General features: G+C 42.9%; 1 protein-coding gene across 10 annotated transcripts in view; it reads right to left on the bottom strand.

The window, feature by feature from the left end:
* The window catches only part of DPF3 (double PHD fingers 3), a 188,840-nt gene that overhangs the window by 91,281 nt on the left and 80,669 nt on the right, over positions 1–16,890 (bottom strand). For all 10 annotated transcript variants that reach the window (XR_010303034.1, XR_010303031.1, XM_064147092.1 and 7 more), the window contains one exon: positions 999–1,159. Coding sequence is in view for 8 of the 10 variants with exons in the window: in XM_064147092.1 (XP_064003162.1) it covers positions 999–1,159 (161 nt within the window). In the remaining 2 variants the exon portion in view is untranslated. The remainder of the gene's footprint in view (positions 1–998; positions 1,160–16,890) is intronic.

The following is a 16,890-nucleotide window of genomic DNA, read 5'->3' as shown; positions in this document are numbered from 1 at the left end:
TGATATTATTGTCCTGCAGTACTAGGGACAGGAGTAGTGCAAGGACTCTTCCCTCAGTGTATTCTATGAAAGGGAGAGGGAAAATTTCAGCTAAACACTCTTCAGAAGTGGCAAATGTTTTCTTAGAAACAAGAGGGAAGGGAAGCATCCTCTGTGTTCCTTCCACACCATCTCCAGCAAACTGGCCAGTAGCAAAGGTAAGATGGCGTGTGCATCCCAAATTCTGGACCTGGAGCTTTGGGGCATTTTCCAGTATGCTTTACAGGAACAGCTGTGTGTATATCCACGCATGTGCATGTCATGCTTTCAGTACCTGTGCATTCCAGCACTCTCCCTGCCCAAATTCTCTGGTCTGCACTGGGGAAAATAATTAATTAAATAAATAAATAGTCCAGTGCTGTCAACAAATGTGTTCCCTGTGCTAATGGTAGGTCAGATAATGAGCCATTCAGGAGGACTCCTGTGTAATATCTCAAGTCTTTGAATGGGTGACTCTCCTTTGCCTTTCAAACAAGGATTTCAGATTGATTTACTCTAACAAAGGAAAGACTGACCAAAGTTTACAAAAACAGCACCGCTCTTTTTCCTGACCTCCACTGAGCTCTTATATTTTATCTCAATTTTCTATTCTTCCCAATACAAATCCTTATTTTCTGAGAAACTCCTACTTCCAGCTCTCCACCCTGAACGTAATTCCAGTCTTGATTAGTGCAGAGCATTGTGTCTTCTGCCACAGACTGGGATCAATAGCATTAAAAAAGCTACAATGATGCAGTCTTAGAAACTACCATGTCAGGCACTTCTTTGGGCAGAGAGAGAATAATTAGGATGAGCTCTCTGCAGTTACCAAAGGAAATCCCCTGCAGGCACAGAGGTTTAGGCAGCTTCCCTTCGTGTGGCCTGTAGCAGGTTTGCACTCCTATTAATTAAACCCCATGAGAGCTCAGTGGCCAGCCCTCCATACGTGCACATGCATACAGAGCCACAATGCTACCAACCTGGTCCTCTGTGCCTCTTCTCCATCCAGATGTAGCAGTTGTTTTGAGCTACCCCAGTTTGTGAATCCAGGAAGGGAAGGCGAACGCTTCGCTCAGCACACAGACGAGAGTTGTAGCTGCGACAATGCTCAATTGCTTCTTTGTAGAACTGGTCCCCAAGTCTGCCAAGAGAGACAGGGAAGAGAGTAAGAAAGGTTGCACAGCTCCCTTAGACAAGACCAGGAAAAAAAGGACATAAGGTTGGTTTACAAATGGACAAGCCAAAAAATTTTCCCTGAACAAGGGAAAGCTTGTTGATAGAAGATACTGCTGAAGTATATCATGTCAAAAGTGTCACTGTAAGATCAGACTCTCAGGAACTGGACACAGATCTTTTCGGTAGTGGTATAGCTACTGAATGAGGAAATAATGCAGCCACTCCAGCCCATGACCCTGGGTCAGGCAACATATACATCATGGTGAACTCATCCTCTTCCTTCTCTTCCCTCAGTTTGTCCAGCCAGTTGAGCAAATCAGTCATCTCAATTCTTTGTTACAGCAACTCCTGCAATATATTTTGAGAAACCAGAAAGGCAGCCAAGTTTAGAAGAACTTCATTCCAGCATTTCTGGTGTCAGAAAACCCATAAGAAGAAAGAACATAGTCCTCACACCATGTACTTCTGATGCATTAAAAAAACACACCCCTGAATCACTGGGGCCACATCTGCACTGGTCAGACTAGATATTTTGCCACAACCCTTCCAGAGTTTTCCACAGTCAAGCCTCAGGTACCAACAGTAGCACACTACAACAGCAACCAGTAAGATCCAGCATGGCAAATGCTGCTCTCCTCTGGAGCCCAGTAGGAGGAAGAGTTCTAATGACAACGACACTTACTTCATAAATAACTATTTGTTCATAAACTCTGTAGAAGTCTCATCTTCCCTTGGGAAAGGCTTAAAAACTCTGCCAGCTAGAGATTACCAAAATCCTTCCTCCAAGTTTTTCTAAACAGGGAAAAGCATCAAAGTAAAGCTACCCTGAGGACACAAAGCAGCTGTCACACTGGAACATTGTGAAGTAGGTGGGCCACACTGCTGAACCTCATTCTTGATCTACTGTCAAGGTGAAATTCAGTCATGACATGAATAGCTAGAAAAAGCTACCCATCAGGAGTAAGTTCGTCAGAAAAGAGGAATAGAGTGATACATAGCATCACTTGCTTTCTGATATTCATTACTGCGCATGCACAGCAAGGGAGCCAAAGGGAGAGGCTCGCTTTCCGCTCCTGTTAGTTGTTTTCCCTGCTACCCTCTTCCATACACACAACTGGCATTTTGGAAGTACATTCTATTCGCACACTTTTGAATGTCAAATCCATGCAGCTTGCCCTGTTTTGTTACTTGTGTCTGAATCTTTCAAGTGGCTTCCCGGTTGCACCTTATGGCTTCCACAAGAGCCATACTCTTTTGCCCTACAATGTACAGCCCCAATGTGCCCCCAGTGAAAGCAGACAACAGCAGAGGAGAGGCTTAGTGAAGAATACAAGAGCAAGCTAAATACAAGAGGCAGCATCTTTAGTTCCTCCTTCTCACTTGAGATGACCAGAACTTAACTTCCCCAAGTCTCAGGCTATCCAATGTTGGGGATACTATGTTTAATAGACCTTGATAAATCCTTTTTTCCATGACTTTATCTAACCAAGTCTTCAACAGAGATATCTTTTTCATACCTAAAATATTCTGGGGTGATGAGTTCCACAGATGAAACATAATTCTTGTGAAAAAAATCAGCATTTTCTTGCACTTGTTTTAAGCCATATCTCAATCATTTACAATTACAAGTCCATAACTCTTTCACAAAGCTTCACCAGGTCATCTTTCTAGTGTGCAGAGGGTATCCAGGATATATCCCCGGATGTGGAACAAGCACTGTGGCTGGATGCTGGAGCCCATCAACTTCCAGCTGGCCTCTTGACAGCCTGACTTCAGCTGCTGCATTTCAGAGTGTCCCAGAAGGGAGAGAAGATAGCAGCTCTCCACAGGCAGGAATTGCCCAGAGGAGTCAGCACATCCTCTATCTACAGAGACTTTCTAAGGGTTGTTCAGCAGTTCCATGCATGTAAACAGCTATGTGAATAGGGTGTATCACAGCCCTGATTTCCATGCCACTGACCATGAGTTCCTGGTCAGCAGCCAGAGCACAGATCATTGCAGGGCAGCTGAAGGAGACAGCTCTCTGGACTGCACAGCAAGTGGAAAACAGACCCATGGGCAGAGCCTCTATAATGGGATCCCTCTGGACACTGAATCCCTGCAATGACCTCAAACCCCTTGTTCCATAAAAAGGCAGGGGAGGAGGGAAGGGGAGCAGAGGAGAAAGGAATAGATAAGCAGCACTGCTGTACAAAGAATGTGCCTAGGAAGAAATGAAAGCTTATTAAAAGCTGTAATTAAAGTTGTACACTTGTGTAATCAAAGTCAGTAACAAGGAGACTCCAGCTGATCAAAGATTACAAGCTCTTTCCACAAACACTTGAGCTTCCACAGAGCTATGTCAGATTCCCCCCATATTAAGCCAGGGAGGCTCACTAAGTCCAAGGAGTTTACTGGAAGGAAGAGCACAGCTGTGTGACAACAAACTGCCACCACTGCACATATTTTCTTTATGCTAAAAACTACTCCAGTCATTAGCATACACACACCACAAAGCACCTGAATTAACAAAAACAATGTGTCCCAGCATCCTGGGTATAGAATCTGGCTGGAGATTACCTCAGTTTCCACCTTCTTTTAAGACTGAAAATAACTATACATCTTAGAAAATTAAATATTTGGCTTTAAATGATACTGTCAAGTAGAAATTAAGATTAATTTTTAGATTTTTTTTCTAAGAGGGAGAAAATTTTTTAGATTCTAATGGTAGAGAAGCTACAAAGTGCAATAGGTCAAATTCACCCTTGACACAGCCTTGTAGTCAAGCTGGCTCATTAAATTTGTTTTAAAGATTGTAAATAGGCATCTTTTTGCTTTAAAGAAAAGCTATTAATTTAGGAGAAGCATTTAGTGACCTCCGTACTTGAAGCTTCCTTTGGCACCACTACAGCAAGCATGGTCAAAAATCCCGATGCTCAAGTATTCAGTGGAAAGGTATTACAATATTGGGACCTTGAGGACATTCCTCGACTTCAATTGTCAGTGGAATTTTTAAATAAGTGACAAATAATCACTTACAGGAAAATAAAGAATGAGTATTTCCTTATGACAGTCACATCTCAGTGTAAAATAGCTTTTCTGCAAGTACTTTTAAGTGGTTAGTTGTTTTATTATTAGTCTTCACTGGAGTGACTGACTTGTTCCAAGTTTCAGTTAGTTTTTATTATGAAACTTCAAGCTCTATTTGTTTCCAGTGCTATATATCTAAACACAGCATATTTTATCTCCTACAGGAAAACCAGAATGTATTGTTAGATTTGGGGGGGGTAAGGAAAGTAGTGTGCTCTTCACTGTGGAGTCCCAGAGGCGGGACCAACAACAGCCACCTCCCAGGAGGTTTACAAAGGAGCTGGAGAACAGTCAAGGGCAGTAATAAGACTGGAGAGCACAGGAGCTCAAGGGAAGCTCAAAGACATCGGCTGAGTTTGAGCAAGTGAGATACAAGAGGAGAAGAGGAGGGGGAAAAAAAGGACAATCTTAATAGCACAAAGTGTATCATATGTCAGAAAGATTAATTATCTGATGTTACATGCTTCACAGTTTTTCCAGGCTGGGTTGCTATGTAAGACTTACACTTCATCTCCTGAAAAAATGAATCTGTAAAAGCTATGGGGAATTTCTGCATTATTTTTATGAAAAGTATGTATGAGTCAGTGCTGTGCTGTGACTGACTGCAAGGGTCGATTCTTCTCTTTGGACATGGGAGCAAAAGGTCACGCAGACTTGTCTAGATAGATATTAAAGACACAAAATCATCAGCATATGCACAGACTCCATAGATGCTGGGAAAAAGAAACAATCAAAGAGCAGACAGGCACAACCACTGGCCAAGGAAGGCAAATCATACTGAAAGCAGCACAACTGAAAATACAGAGTAAAGTTGTCAGCATGCTGGGAAAAGCACACAGCCCCTCGGTACAGGGCTACAGGTGAAACTCCAGAAGCCTGGGACAGGCAGGCTGGTGACACTGCTGGCATACAAGCAGGATTTACATTTACATTCCAGCCTGAAGACACTAAAGTAACCTGGTTCTGGCCAATTAATGAAAAGCTCCTTGGCTTGGAAAATAAAAACATACGCTGTTACAGTCTTCTGCAAGACTGCATAGGAGTGATATGTCTAGTAGGAGTTAGAAGCTCTTTTTTTGGTGAAAAAGGGTGGGATGGAAACCAAACACTAGCCTCAGAGCAGCAGAAGCTCAGTGTGAATGGGGAGATGAAAAGCAGCTCCAGCTCCATAGACCCTGGGACAGCAACATGAGGCTGGTGCAACTCCCTGCAGCCTTGCAGGTTGTCACTGACATGACAGCATGCACATTGGACCCTCTGACTTTCATGAAGTCACTGTCCTTTTAAGTGTTAAGAAACTGAAGTTTTCTATCATGGAACCGGGTCAGCTAATAACACAGTCAGAAAAGAACAACACTTCCCTCTCTCGGCCTTTGCCAGCCTGCTTTAACTAGGCCATAAGATTCCTGAGCAGACTTCAGCTCACTCCTTTTCTGTGCAGTACCTAGTACCATGACTCCTCTGTCTAGGCATGCGTCAAATGGGGAAATAAAATACAAGAACTGACCTGGACTATGAGCCTGTAAATTAGCAACAAGGACCAGGGGCCTGGCTTCATTCCAATGCTTCAGGACATCGGTTTCTCTGCTAAAGAGGAATCCTGATGGACCCTGGAAGCAGCAGAGCAGCTCTCTACTACTAGTTCCCAGCCCATCCTGCAAAGTCCCAGATATTCCAGTGTGCTACACTCTTCAAAAAGGTACTAAATGGGCAGAACACAGTGCAGAGTATTCACTGAAGGCATACAACCAGCCAGCCTCAACCACGATTGAGGCCCACATCACCCCTGGAAAATTTCTATAACTAAGAGCCAGTCCTCTTTAAGTTAAGCTTTTATATTTCCACCAGATCCTTCCAATACGAATCCAAATTGTCTCCAGTTCCCTAGGCCAGGCTCCTTTCTAGACATTCCCCTTCAAGACCATGCTCACTACATGAGTAGGCAAGTAAAAAGCAGATAACACTGAAAGAGATGACTAATCATGTAACAGAAAGCAACAGACTTTTCCTTCTGAAGTTTGCAGCTGTCCCCAGCCATGATAAAAAATATGGGACCTGCTCCTCCTTAAGACCATGGAGGTTTCATTTACTACAGTTTTATCCTCTAATCTTACCCATTACTTTGATATAAGTCATATATTCCAATAGTCAGTGATAGGATAAGGAGAAGGGGCCTCAAGTCACACCTGGGGAGATTTAGGTTGGATATAGGGGAAAAAAAAAAAATACCATAAGGGTTGCAAAGCCCTGGAACAGGCTATCCAGGGAAGTGGTAGAATCAGCCTCTCTGGAGGTATTTAGAAGACGTGTAACTTGGCAGTGCTGTGTTAATGGTTGGGCCTAATAATCTTAAAGATCTCTTCCAACCAAAACAATTCAATGATTTTAGATAATTTGATAGGGTGAGGAATGCAGAGGGCACCTGAAAAAGGCATCTGAAGCCAGAAATTGTACTTCAGCAGCACTGACATCCAGTTTCAAAATAGACAAGATCTGAGAAGTGGTGGGAAACAAACAATGCAACGTAACTTCAGAAAATATTCTGTGCTCTTCTTTCAGAGACATTCGTGAACGAGTCTGGAAAAGATGCACCAGTGGAGCCTTGGACCTTCTCACAAAGATGGACAGAAACTAGGAAACCATGCAGGTGATACCTGAGCTGTCAGATGCCTGTGACACTGCAGACCAAGAGCTTGACCAATTGCATGTCTTGGCAATTGCTGAGAGAACTGCAGTAAACTGGCTACACTTGCTCCTTTCCATCATACCCCAGGAGCCCCTGACAGGCAGCTGCTCCTCCTCTCCATGAGCCTTGACATGGAGAATGCCACAGGGCTCAATTCTTCCACCACTTCTAGTTAGTATCTATGCAAAACCTCCAGGGAATATGAAGAAGTTAATCAGTAGCAATGCCAGCCATTACCTTGATGACAGGCAGCTTCATGTGTCTTTCCCCCCTCATCATGCAGACAGCCCTCTCCCAAATCTCCCAGTGTTGAAAGCAACGGTGCTGATGTGGACCATCATCAAGTGTGTCACAATCATCAAAAGGGTTTCCTCTCTCTTTATCCAGTCAGCATAATTCTCCTTTTAAGCAGTGGTCTGGCTGTACTCATCTGTGGTTTTTACATCTGGGCTGGCCTAGTTTGACCTTCTACCTTAGATTACATAAGCAGCAAAGACAGAGATGGTTGGAAAACTGTGGTACCTACACTATAGCAAAGCAAGTCAAAGAGATGAATAGTCCCCAGTCTGTAATCTCTGCAACACCACTGGCTTTCACAACAACAGTGGGCTACATTCAGATCACTTTAACAGCTGCTTCTCCTTTTTTCACCCAGATAAGCAGATACAGCCAGACGTTCTTAAAAGAGACCAGCATAACCAGATTCCTGCACCACCTTTGGACAGCAGACCCTAGAACTTAGGCTCCAAAGCATCTTTCCAGAAAAGCTGAAGTATTCCATTCTGCTCTTCCTCACATTACATTGCAAACTGCTAACAAAACATTCATCAAAAGATCCAAGCACAAGAAAACACAACATAGACAAGAGTATCAGACCACTATCAAGCATTCAACAATGAAAGACCAGTTGGGCCACTCCTTTGGCTGCATACTCTGGAACTTCTAGTCTATAAGCAGCTCCTAAATATTACCATCACACACCCTTCACAGCTGCAGATGTAGGAAATTGAGACTCAAGAGAAACACAGAATAGCTTTCCTGATGTTAGGTGAGGTGTAACAGATTGCTCAAAATCCTATCACAAACTGAGGGGCAAGCCAGAAACCGTAGGAATGTGCAGATTCAGTTTTCTCATAAGGGTCAGTTGTGTCTGTCCCTGCATGACATCTTCTAATGATGTAAGGGGTGTGAACGTGAGCAAAGGCAAAACAGGATTTCCAGATGGACTACAAAATGACTCAAGCTCTCTGGGCTTTCAGTTTTTTAACATAAACTTGGCAGCTTTGTAAAGATCCACAAACACATGTCTATCCTAGGCTTTCTAAGAGTCAAAGCCATTGGGGCATCTATTTCCTTTCTCTATATATTGAATAATTTCACCTGATGGACAAAAACAGGCCTGTAAAACTTTCCCTAGCATGGAAGTCAGAGAAAGAAAATTACTGTTTCAGTAGTAGACAGAGTACACAAATCAGACCACAAAGCAGTATACAGCGGAGCCAGTGTTGCTGGAGCAGCAGTGATTGAAGGATAAGTGAAAGGAAAGCCTTGCAAGCAGAGTTAATGTCTTTTATTGGAAGGACTTGTACAGGTAGGTCAAAATAATAGACAAGATTTCAAGCACTTGTTCAAAAGTACTGTGCCAGGTGCATAGACTCCATGTGGTGCAAGAGATGAGGAGCCATCAGAGAGATGATGACAGGTTCCTGAGCCAGCACTAGCACAGCCCAGACCCTACAGCAGTCAAGGAGATGACCTAATCTACAAGTCTAGGTTGAATCCTAGATCAATAAAAAAGCTACAGGAGATTGTTCAGTATCCTCCTCTAAGCACCCAGCATATGTGTAAAAGGGCAAAAGAATTCCCTTTTGCCAGGCATTTAACAGCAGGCTTTCCCTGGTGGGTTGGAAATTCCTACTGTCTACCTGTAGCCAGAATTGACAGGCTTCTCACTGCTTGAATCATGGTGTGATGGTCTAGTGTCCCTGCTCATGGAGGGGGAGTGCAAACCACTCCACCAATCCATGAACCATAGGAAAGAACCCAACCTCAGAGACTGAGCTAAACTCACTACTCTGGAAACATCCAATGAGATGCTACAGGTACCATCTCATGTAACACGTCTGTCTCTGAGGAAAATTTACAAAAGGTAGGCACGGTTTACAACATGGGGAAATTGATTTGGTAAGCTCCATTCTCACAAGTATTGAGGAACTAAGAGACCTCTGACAGCATTTCCACTTAAAGAAGCAACAACACAAATTAATACTGTCAAGGAGAGCACGGTACCTCAGAGCATTTCACTGCTAGCAGCATCCAAACCAGATCTCACTTTCTGGGTCAAGAGCTGCTGCCATCTTTGTGCAGGAAGGACCAGAGCTGGAGTTGTTCCTCTTCCTGCAGCTATGCAAGGCCTCAGACAAGGCCTGCAACAACAGTCCCAGCTCTCAAAGCCTAAAAAGTGGGATCACTACACACACCTTACTCAGCAGTTAGCATGTAGAGTTACTGGAGAGATACAACAGCTAATTGTATATGATACAAGTTGATGTGTGCTTAGATGAGCTATTTCAGAAAAATAGTTTCTTAGCCCCACTCAAATACACTGGACTGAGACCAATTATGCCATGGTGCTTGTGATAATCTGTTCACCTCTCTTACTTTTCTACCATTTCCACGGAGAGCTAACAGCAGCAGCTTCCATGCCAGACAGTAGGCTACCTAAGGTGTTTCCATAGACAGACATTGTGTACAGTCCCTATTAGGCTCAGCACAGTGACCAATTAGCTTAATCTCAGAGGCAGACTCCTTGGGGATATCCCAGAGGATCTACGCTTTCTCAGGCCAGGGTTCCTGTTTAAAAGAGATGCAGCAACATCCAATTAAATGAACAACGGGTGTGAAAGGTAATAACCTAGACCTCTTTTGTACCTGAAGACAGCAGTCAGAATTCAGCTTGGTCCTAACCTCCCCTAAAAGGTCAAAAATTCTTTCCAATTACTAAAGGAATGAACTAATGAAAACTTCAGCAACAATATTAGATTGGACTTCACAACATTGAAGAGACTTTTTAATATATAATTTAAAAGAAGTATCTCAAGCTGCTGGGCCTTGGGGTCATCAGAAGTCTGTCTGGCTTAGCGGAATCATAGCCTTAGGGGTCAGATGTAGCCAAAGAAGAAGTCTATGCATTCAACTCACTCAGTCTTGAGGTCCCACAGTGGAGCTATCTTTTGCATTCTTACAGAGAAAGGCAGATTAGTAAAAACTGTAATTTATCTCCTGAGCTGGCCTTGGGAAGCCAGCAAAGCAGAGGTCTACAAATGACTCTGCCGCAACTTCCTTTGAAGCCTTAGCGGTTCTCCTGCAGAACGCGGGTAACAACCTGCACTTACCCTGCTAATAATTGTATGCACTGTCTACACTACAAGATGCTCAGATCATAAACAGACATCCTCTCCAAGCTCTAGCTCTGCTGGCTAAAAATATCACCTGTTTCCTCCTACCCTGCTGCTTTTCACTGCTTGTCTCCTACAGCTTACTACTCATGCACCTCCTGCAAGTCACAATACTTGTGAGTGCTCCCTGATTTCCTTCAGGCGAGGCCATTTGATCTGGCTAACATTTGATCCAGGCTGACATTGCCTGGAGGAAGAGCTCACAAAATTCCCTCTGCCACCAGAGGTAGTCTCCAGCAGTATAACCACAGCTTGGGTTAGTCTTCAAGCAGCACACTTGTTTGTTTGCAGTGGTAAAAGTCTGTCCACGCATCAGTTGTGACAGCTATGTCACTCAGTGAACACAGCCCCCTTGGGAGATGCAGCATATACACACGGATGGAGATTTTCCTTACCACCACAGTTACATCATCAGCTCAAATGGCATCAGCTAAACTGACAAGAGCATTCCTTTTCATGTGTCTCTACATATCTCATCTTTCATGAAGCAACATATCTCCATCAGATCTCAAAAGACAGTGAGATGGCAGGAAAGAGCATGAGGGTTTTGCATGGTTTTAGCAACTGTCCAAGTTTTACACAGCATAGTCCTGGTCTGAATGACCTATGTTACCCTTGTAGGAAGTTCCCAGGCTGGGATTTCCCCTGCACCTTGTGCAGTTATTTAGTAGACAAATACACGGTGCCATTCAATCCAGATGGCAGAATTCAGAACAGAATGAAACAAACATGCAAGTAGAGGAGCAGTAGAAATGTTCCTAAAGAGCAGGGAAGTTTCTCCACCCCACAGAACTATGATTACATTAATATTTTAGGTACTTCCTATCCTTTGACTAGAAAGAGTTAGTGAGCTCCCATCTTTCTGCTGACTTGTCTCCTTTGTAGGAACCTTGTATCTCCTGCTAAGAAAACACAAACTAGTAGAGGAAACAATCCATTTTGCACAGGTGAAAATGGCTGCACAAGCAGCAAAGAGGACATTTATATAGAACTGGAATTAAACCACACAATTACTAGAGTTTACTTTGTCTCTGAGGATAGCCTTGGAAAAAAAAAAATCAGCTACAGGTAACACTTTAAAGATAAAGTTACTAATCTTCAATGGGTAGCACTTTCAGTTCCTCAGTCACAATACCTGTGGCAAATAGAATACACATGTAAGAGAACACAAAATCTACTTTACCCAGCCAACAATTATTAACCACACAAAGCACTTACAATGGGAAATCATATTTTCTGTTCTCTACAAAGTCCTCTTAAGCCTAGATAATTAAGGTTATATTTCTTTGAGTTATTATTTCTCTTGAATACACAGGAACAATCACTGTGTTACATGTGTTACATGCTGACCTCAGCAGACACACAGCAAGGATATACTTGACTCATGCTACACAGGGGAATTCCCAAAAAGACCGTGCACTAGATTTCCTTTTCTCACCTCCTTCCCCCACTTCTACCCACAAGTGGACAATCCCCTGTGGATGTATCATCATTACTCCTCAAAAAAGGACAAGTTAAAACAGGTGAAATAGATGCACTGTGTTGTCCAACACATCATCTCAGTTCCCTCAGCATAAAGAACACCCTGTATTGAGAGCATATTGAACTACCTCAAGGGTCCACGCATAGGATCATCTGCACGTGGAGCACATCCCACGAGAGCAGAGAAAACTGTGACTGCAAATGCATACATTGCTTTAACTCTGAGCAGTAATGTTTCAAACACCTGTGGCCTCGTTTCTGTAGGTCTTTATGCAGCACCAAAGTGGAACTCATAAATAAAGACATGAAAAAGCACTTGCCACAAGTGGCTTCCAGAAACTCAAATATCTGATGGTGATTCCCTTATTCACCAGTTTCCCTTGTATGTGCTTTTCTTCGACTTGCCTCCTGTTCTCAGCACTGCCATAACTCAAGTATCAGACTGAGGTGGTTATTATTGTAGAACCATCAAAGCAAACAGAAAAGCCTTGTAAATCACTTAGCAATTAGCAAAGCTTGCACAAGTGTAGTGCTGTGATTATCACTGCTGCACAAAAAACGACCCTCTCTTCTGCTTAGATCCACCTTTAGCCCTATGTGCTCCCTGAGGTCTTCAAAGACTTCTGATGAACCCCTGCTTGCAATCAAGTATCAGGTCCCAGTTCAAAGCACCTCATTTGAGTGTGCAAGTCCCCTCCAATTCAAAACTAAGCATAGCCTTGAACAGTCAGCACATGCTTCAGTGCACTTTTAGAATAAGGCCTTAGAAGCACGTACACGTGGGCAAGCCTGTTCAGGTCAGTTTATCATGTTTTCCCAGCTGGACCTAGCCAAAACTAACATATTCCATTTTCTTTCTGGGATGTAACACACAGCAGTAAAGCTGTAGGTCACAAAAGTGTATCTAGGGATCAGGAGACTGTCATGGATCAATCAACCAGTGGAAATAGGAGCTGGGTAGGTATCATCATCTCTACATTACAGATGAGACACAGAGTTTGAGAGAGAGTTTGCATAAGAAAGCCACAGAATAAGACACTTGTTTCCAAGTTTTTCTACGTCTTTTCTTCTGAAATTTGTTTTCTCACTCTTCAAGACTTCTTTTCAAAGCTGCAATCCAGCATTTCTTCACTGAGTGGCAAAACTGACTCCATGTCATCTTTGAAAGAGAGTTGAAGCTCTTCTGTACAAAAATCAGTTAAAGAACTACAGGAGCAAACTTTGTTTTTTAACAGACATGCTGTAAAGGCTACCTGAACACTGAAGTGAAAATGACAATGACAAGTAAAGAAAATGACTAAACAAGAATTTGGGCATGGAGCTGCATACTAAACCTCCACTTGTTGGCACCCCAATTAATACAGCATGGAGATAAACATCACCGTGGTCTACAAACAGGACCAGGAAAAGACTGAAAAGTAACCAAAAGAAGAAAACTGAGGGAGTCCACTGACAGAGCAAGGAGAGGTTACAGAAAGAAGCAAGAGAGAAAGGTTAGCACATTGCCCTGGAGAAATGGCTAGCCTTTAACACATGGCCTCTGCTCCTGTCAGTATTTCTTCTTGGACAGGTTATCTCAGGAATTTATGCTTTCCAATAATTACCTTTCAGAGGGCTCTCACTTATCTTGCAAGAGGAATCCACCAGTAACCTGACCTGCATTGCTCATGCAATCACCATCCATCCCCTCTAACCTTTCATCTCATCTCTCAGAGTTAAAGTGAGCTGCTCTTCTCAAACTTCCAATGCTGCATCAGCAAGCACTGGGAAAGTTGATAAAAATAGGTGTTTTAACGCTTAATGCCACACAAATATTGATGAGCTTGTGAGCAAAACCAGTAAAATACTGCCAGTGGGTTAAAATACCTCCTGTAATAAATACTCAGAACTGAAGGATGAAAACTGGTCTCGCATCACCATAAGAGGCATTTTTACCTGAGAGTGAGTTTTATTATTTTATTGCACCAGACATCAGAGCCAGTCAGTATTGGTTTTAATTAATTTTGGGTCTTGCAGGGCCCTCTGTTTAAGCCCTCTTCCTGTTACCTTCCCAATCTACCTTTCTTCCACTATATGAATTGCTTTTCTTCTTGAAACATCAGTGACAAAAAGAAGCTTTTGCTCTTGGCATTCACTCCAGAGCCATTTCAGGTGAACTTGTCCATCTCTGCTGAAGTGCACGTTATTACACTCAGTGTAATCATACTCCCATTGATCAAGGTCCTCCCAGGCTGGCTTTGTGTGTAGGGGACTCCATTACATCCTGCACGATCATATAAGCATGAATTTATTCCCAGTGCCATGGCTAGGACTGGGAAGACTCATGTTTTTATTCTGGTCATAATTCACAGAATTGTCAGGATTGGAAGGGACCCCAAGGATCATCTAGTCTCAACTCCCCTGCCATGGGCAAGGACACCCCCAACTAGATCAGGAGGCCCAGAGCCACATCCAGCCTGGCATTAAAAACATCCAGTCAGTGATCATAAGGAAATACTTCATCACAAAGTTCTAAGAAAGTATCAGGCCTGACAAGGAGTAAAAACTAACACAACATCCTACACAGGACTCTGTCATCAGTGCAGGTAGATATGGGCTTGCAACCACTTCAGACAGGTACCCAGAGAAATTCCTGTTTCTCTTTTTACTGCCCTGGCTACACAACTATCTTTGGCCACTGAGAATGTCCATGCCTCACTCTGGCTGCATTATTTTAAGAAAGTCACATACTGTGTTCAGACCCGTGAGAACTTTGGATCAACACACACACACTCTCCCTGGCATTCCCATACTCCTATCTGGACAGGACTGTACCATAAGAAAGAGTTGGATGCGGGGAGAGCATAAGAGGGGAGGGCTAAATAAAACTGCTCTTTCCTCATTAAACTTCAATAGGTGCCTAGGCCCAGCAATGCTGCACTACAGCTTGGATTTATGTTCTCCAATTAACACAATTCACAGCATAAACTTTTCTCTTTCTGTTTTGAAGGGGGAGGAAGAGGAGAAAAACCACATTCCAAGCATTTGGCACAACAAACTTACCCAGCTATCCTCTGGGAACAAAAAGGGAGGGGAAAAAAAGGCTTGTCACCACACAATTTAACACAACCCGTCTTTGCTGGCTCCACTCTGTCTCAGGGGTAGATCCAAGTCGTAGCCCCCACCCACTAGGGCTGCAGGCCCAAAGCACTTGACATTCATCAGGAGATGCAAAACAGCTCCAAGGCAATGGAAGGGGGAAGGGAAGAGTCCCTCCATGGGCAGGAGTTGGGAAGAAAATGGAAGAACCTACAAAACTGTCACAACGTAAGCACGGTACAGAAGTCATCATACACAGGTCAATCATCTTGGTGCAGTTGCTACCAAGCACAAAGCAGGCAGGGTAAATGGCCCATATGGGTAGTTCTCCGTGGTGGTAAGCTTATGAACCATTTCTATTTGATAGCAACATTATTGGCTCAATCACATGTACAACAAAAGTACTATCTCCTTTCTCTCCAAACGTTCACTCTCTCCTCTTCTCCCCAGAGAGAACTGTAAGTCATATACACTGAGTACTAAAAAATGGCATCATCTTTGGTGAAAGTTATGAGAGGAAAGGCCTTTGGGTATTCTTTCTTGGAGGTTTTATTTAACATACATTAAAATTCTATGCACTGAATCTTCCTCAGCATAAAGAGAAAGACTAGAAGTCAGCACCGTGTCACTCAATGAAACATAGGTAAGAAAATAATCAGATGTATTACATGCCTCAGCAATGTTCAACTTGAGTTCTTCAAAACATGGCATGTGGGTTCAGGAGGAATCTGCAGGCTTACTCAGAGCCTCTCTTTGCTCAACAAAGAAGACTTAGCCAATATTTCAAAGCGCTAGAGATTGTTCTTTACTCTTTGATGTAGTCAAAGAGAGAGGCAGAAAGATGAAGAGATGAGAAGCAACCCTTTTCACTAGTAGTCAGGAAGAGAAAAGAAAACACAATTGAAAAGTTCTACAAGGTAATCATGATGTGACGATCTGACACTGCACTAAGGCATCTGCTCAGTTTACCATCAATATGCAACAATGATGACAAAGCATCGAAGACAGCATATCACAGCACAACATCAGGTTACCACACCCTGGTGATTATGTTGCTTCCTCCCCGTCCATTCTATAGCGTTACCTATACACAGAGAGATTGCATGAATCACTGTCACATTGATTCTTGTTTATAAGGCTGCCATGAATGACTTTCAACCTTTTCATTTGGAAGACGTGCAGAAGCTCAAGTTTGTTTTTTAAATGCAAAGAATGCCTGCTGTTTATCTGGCATTTTATGTATTTAGATACAATCCCTTCCAGGTCTTTCTTGTTGCAGTGGCAATGAAGAGCTGGGGGATGTCCTGCTTTCCAGGTGACTTCTTGTCAAAAAGTTCAATTACAGGAAAGTGATAGACTCATACCAATTATAACTCCATGGAGCTCTTTCTTATACTCCTTTTGGTCTAGGAAACCAAAAGACTAAAGGAAGGAGAGGAAATACAAATGCAGAGCATGCTAAAAGAAAGTGAACCTTCAGTATTATGCCAGCTAATAGAAAGTGGTCATCTGCGTCTTCAGTCAGCATCACCTTAGTGGAAATAGAGACAGAATTTCATCTAAGTAGATCCTTCATAACTTTTTCCAGCAGCTGCTGAGGTTTCTCAGTTTTGCCTGGTGCATCTCACAGTGTAGAAACAGCTGGAAATTGCTGCAGCATCTGGCAAGCATCTGTGGCAAAAATTCCTAGAGGATTTGAGGTGATAGCAGGTATGTTTATAATTTACTGTAGGCTGACGCGGTTTTGAGATTGTTTTTAATATCCAGCATCTGATACTTCTCAGACTCCTTCTGCTGCATGCTTTTGCTTAGGTTTGTTTGCTTGTCTGTTTTCTGTTCATTCTACCTACATAGAAGAGAAAGTTTTGATAGAACACCAGAGAAGCATCCCAGAACACATGGTTCTGAAGAAAGAAAAGGATT

This window comes from Pogoniulus pusillus, chromosome 1 (genome assembly GCF_015220805.1).
Source record: "Pogoniulus pusillus isolate bPogPus1 chromosome 1, bPogPus1.pri, whole genome shotgun sequence".
Taxonomy (NCBI): domain Eukaryota; kingdom Metazoa; phylum Chordata; class Aves; order Piciformes; family Lybiidae; genus Pogoniulus; species Pogoniulus pusillus.
The sequence above is the reverse complement of the archived record's forward strand: the minus strand, read 5'-3'. Positions and strand labels throughout refer to the sequence as shown.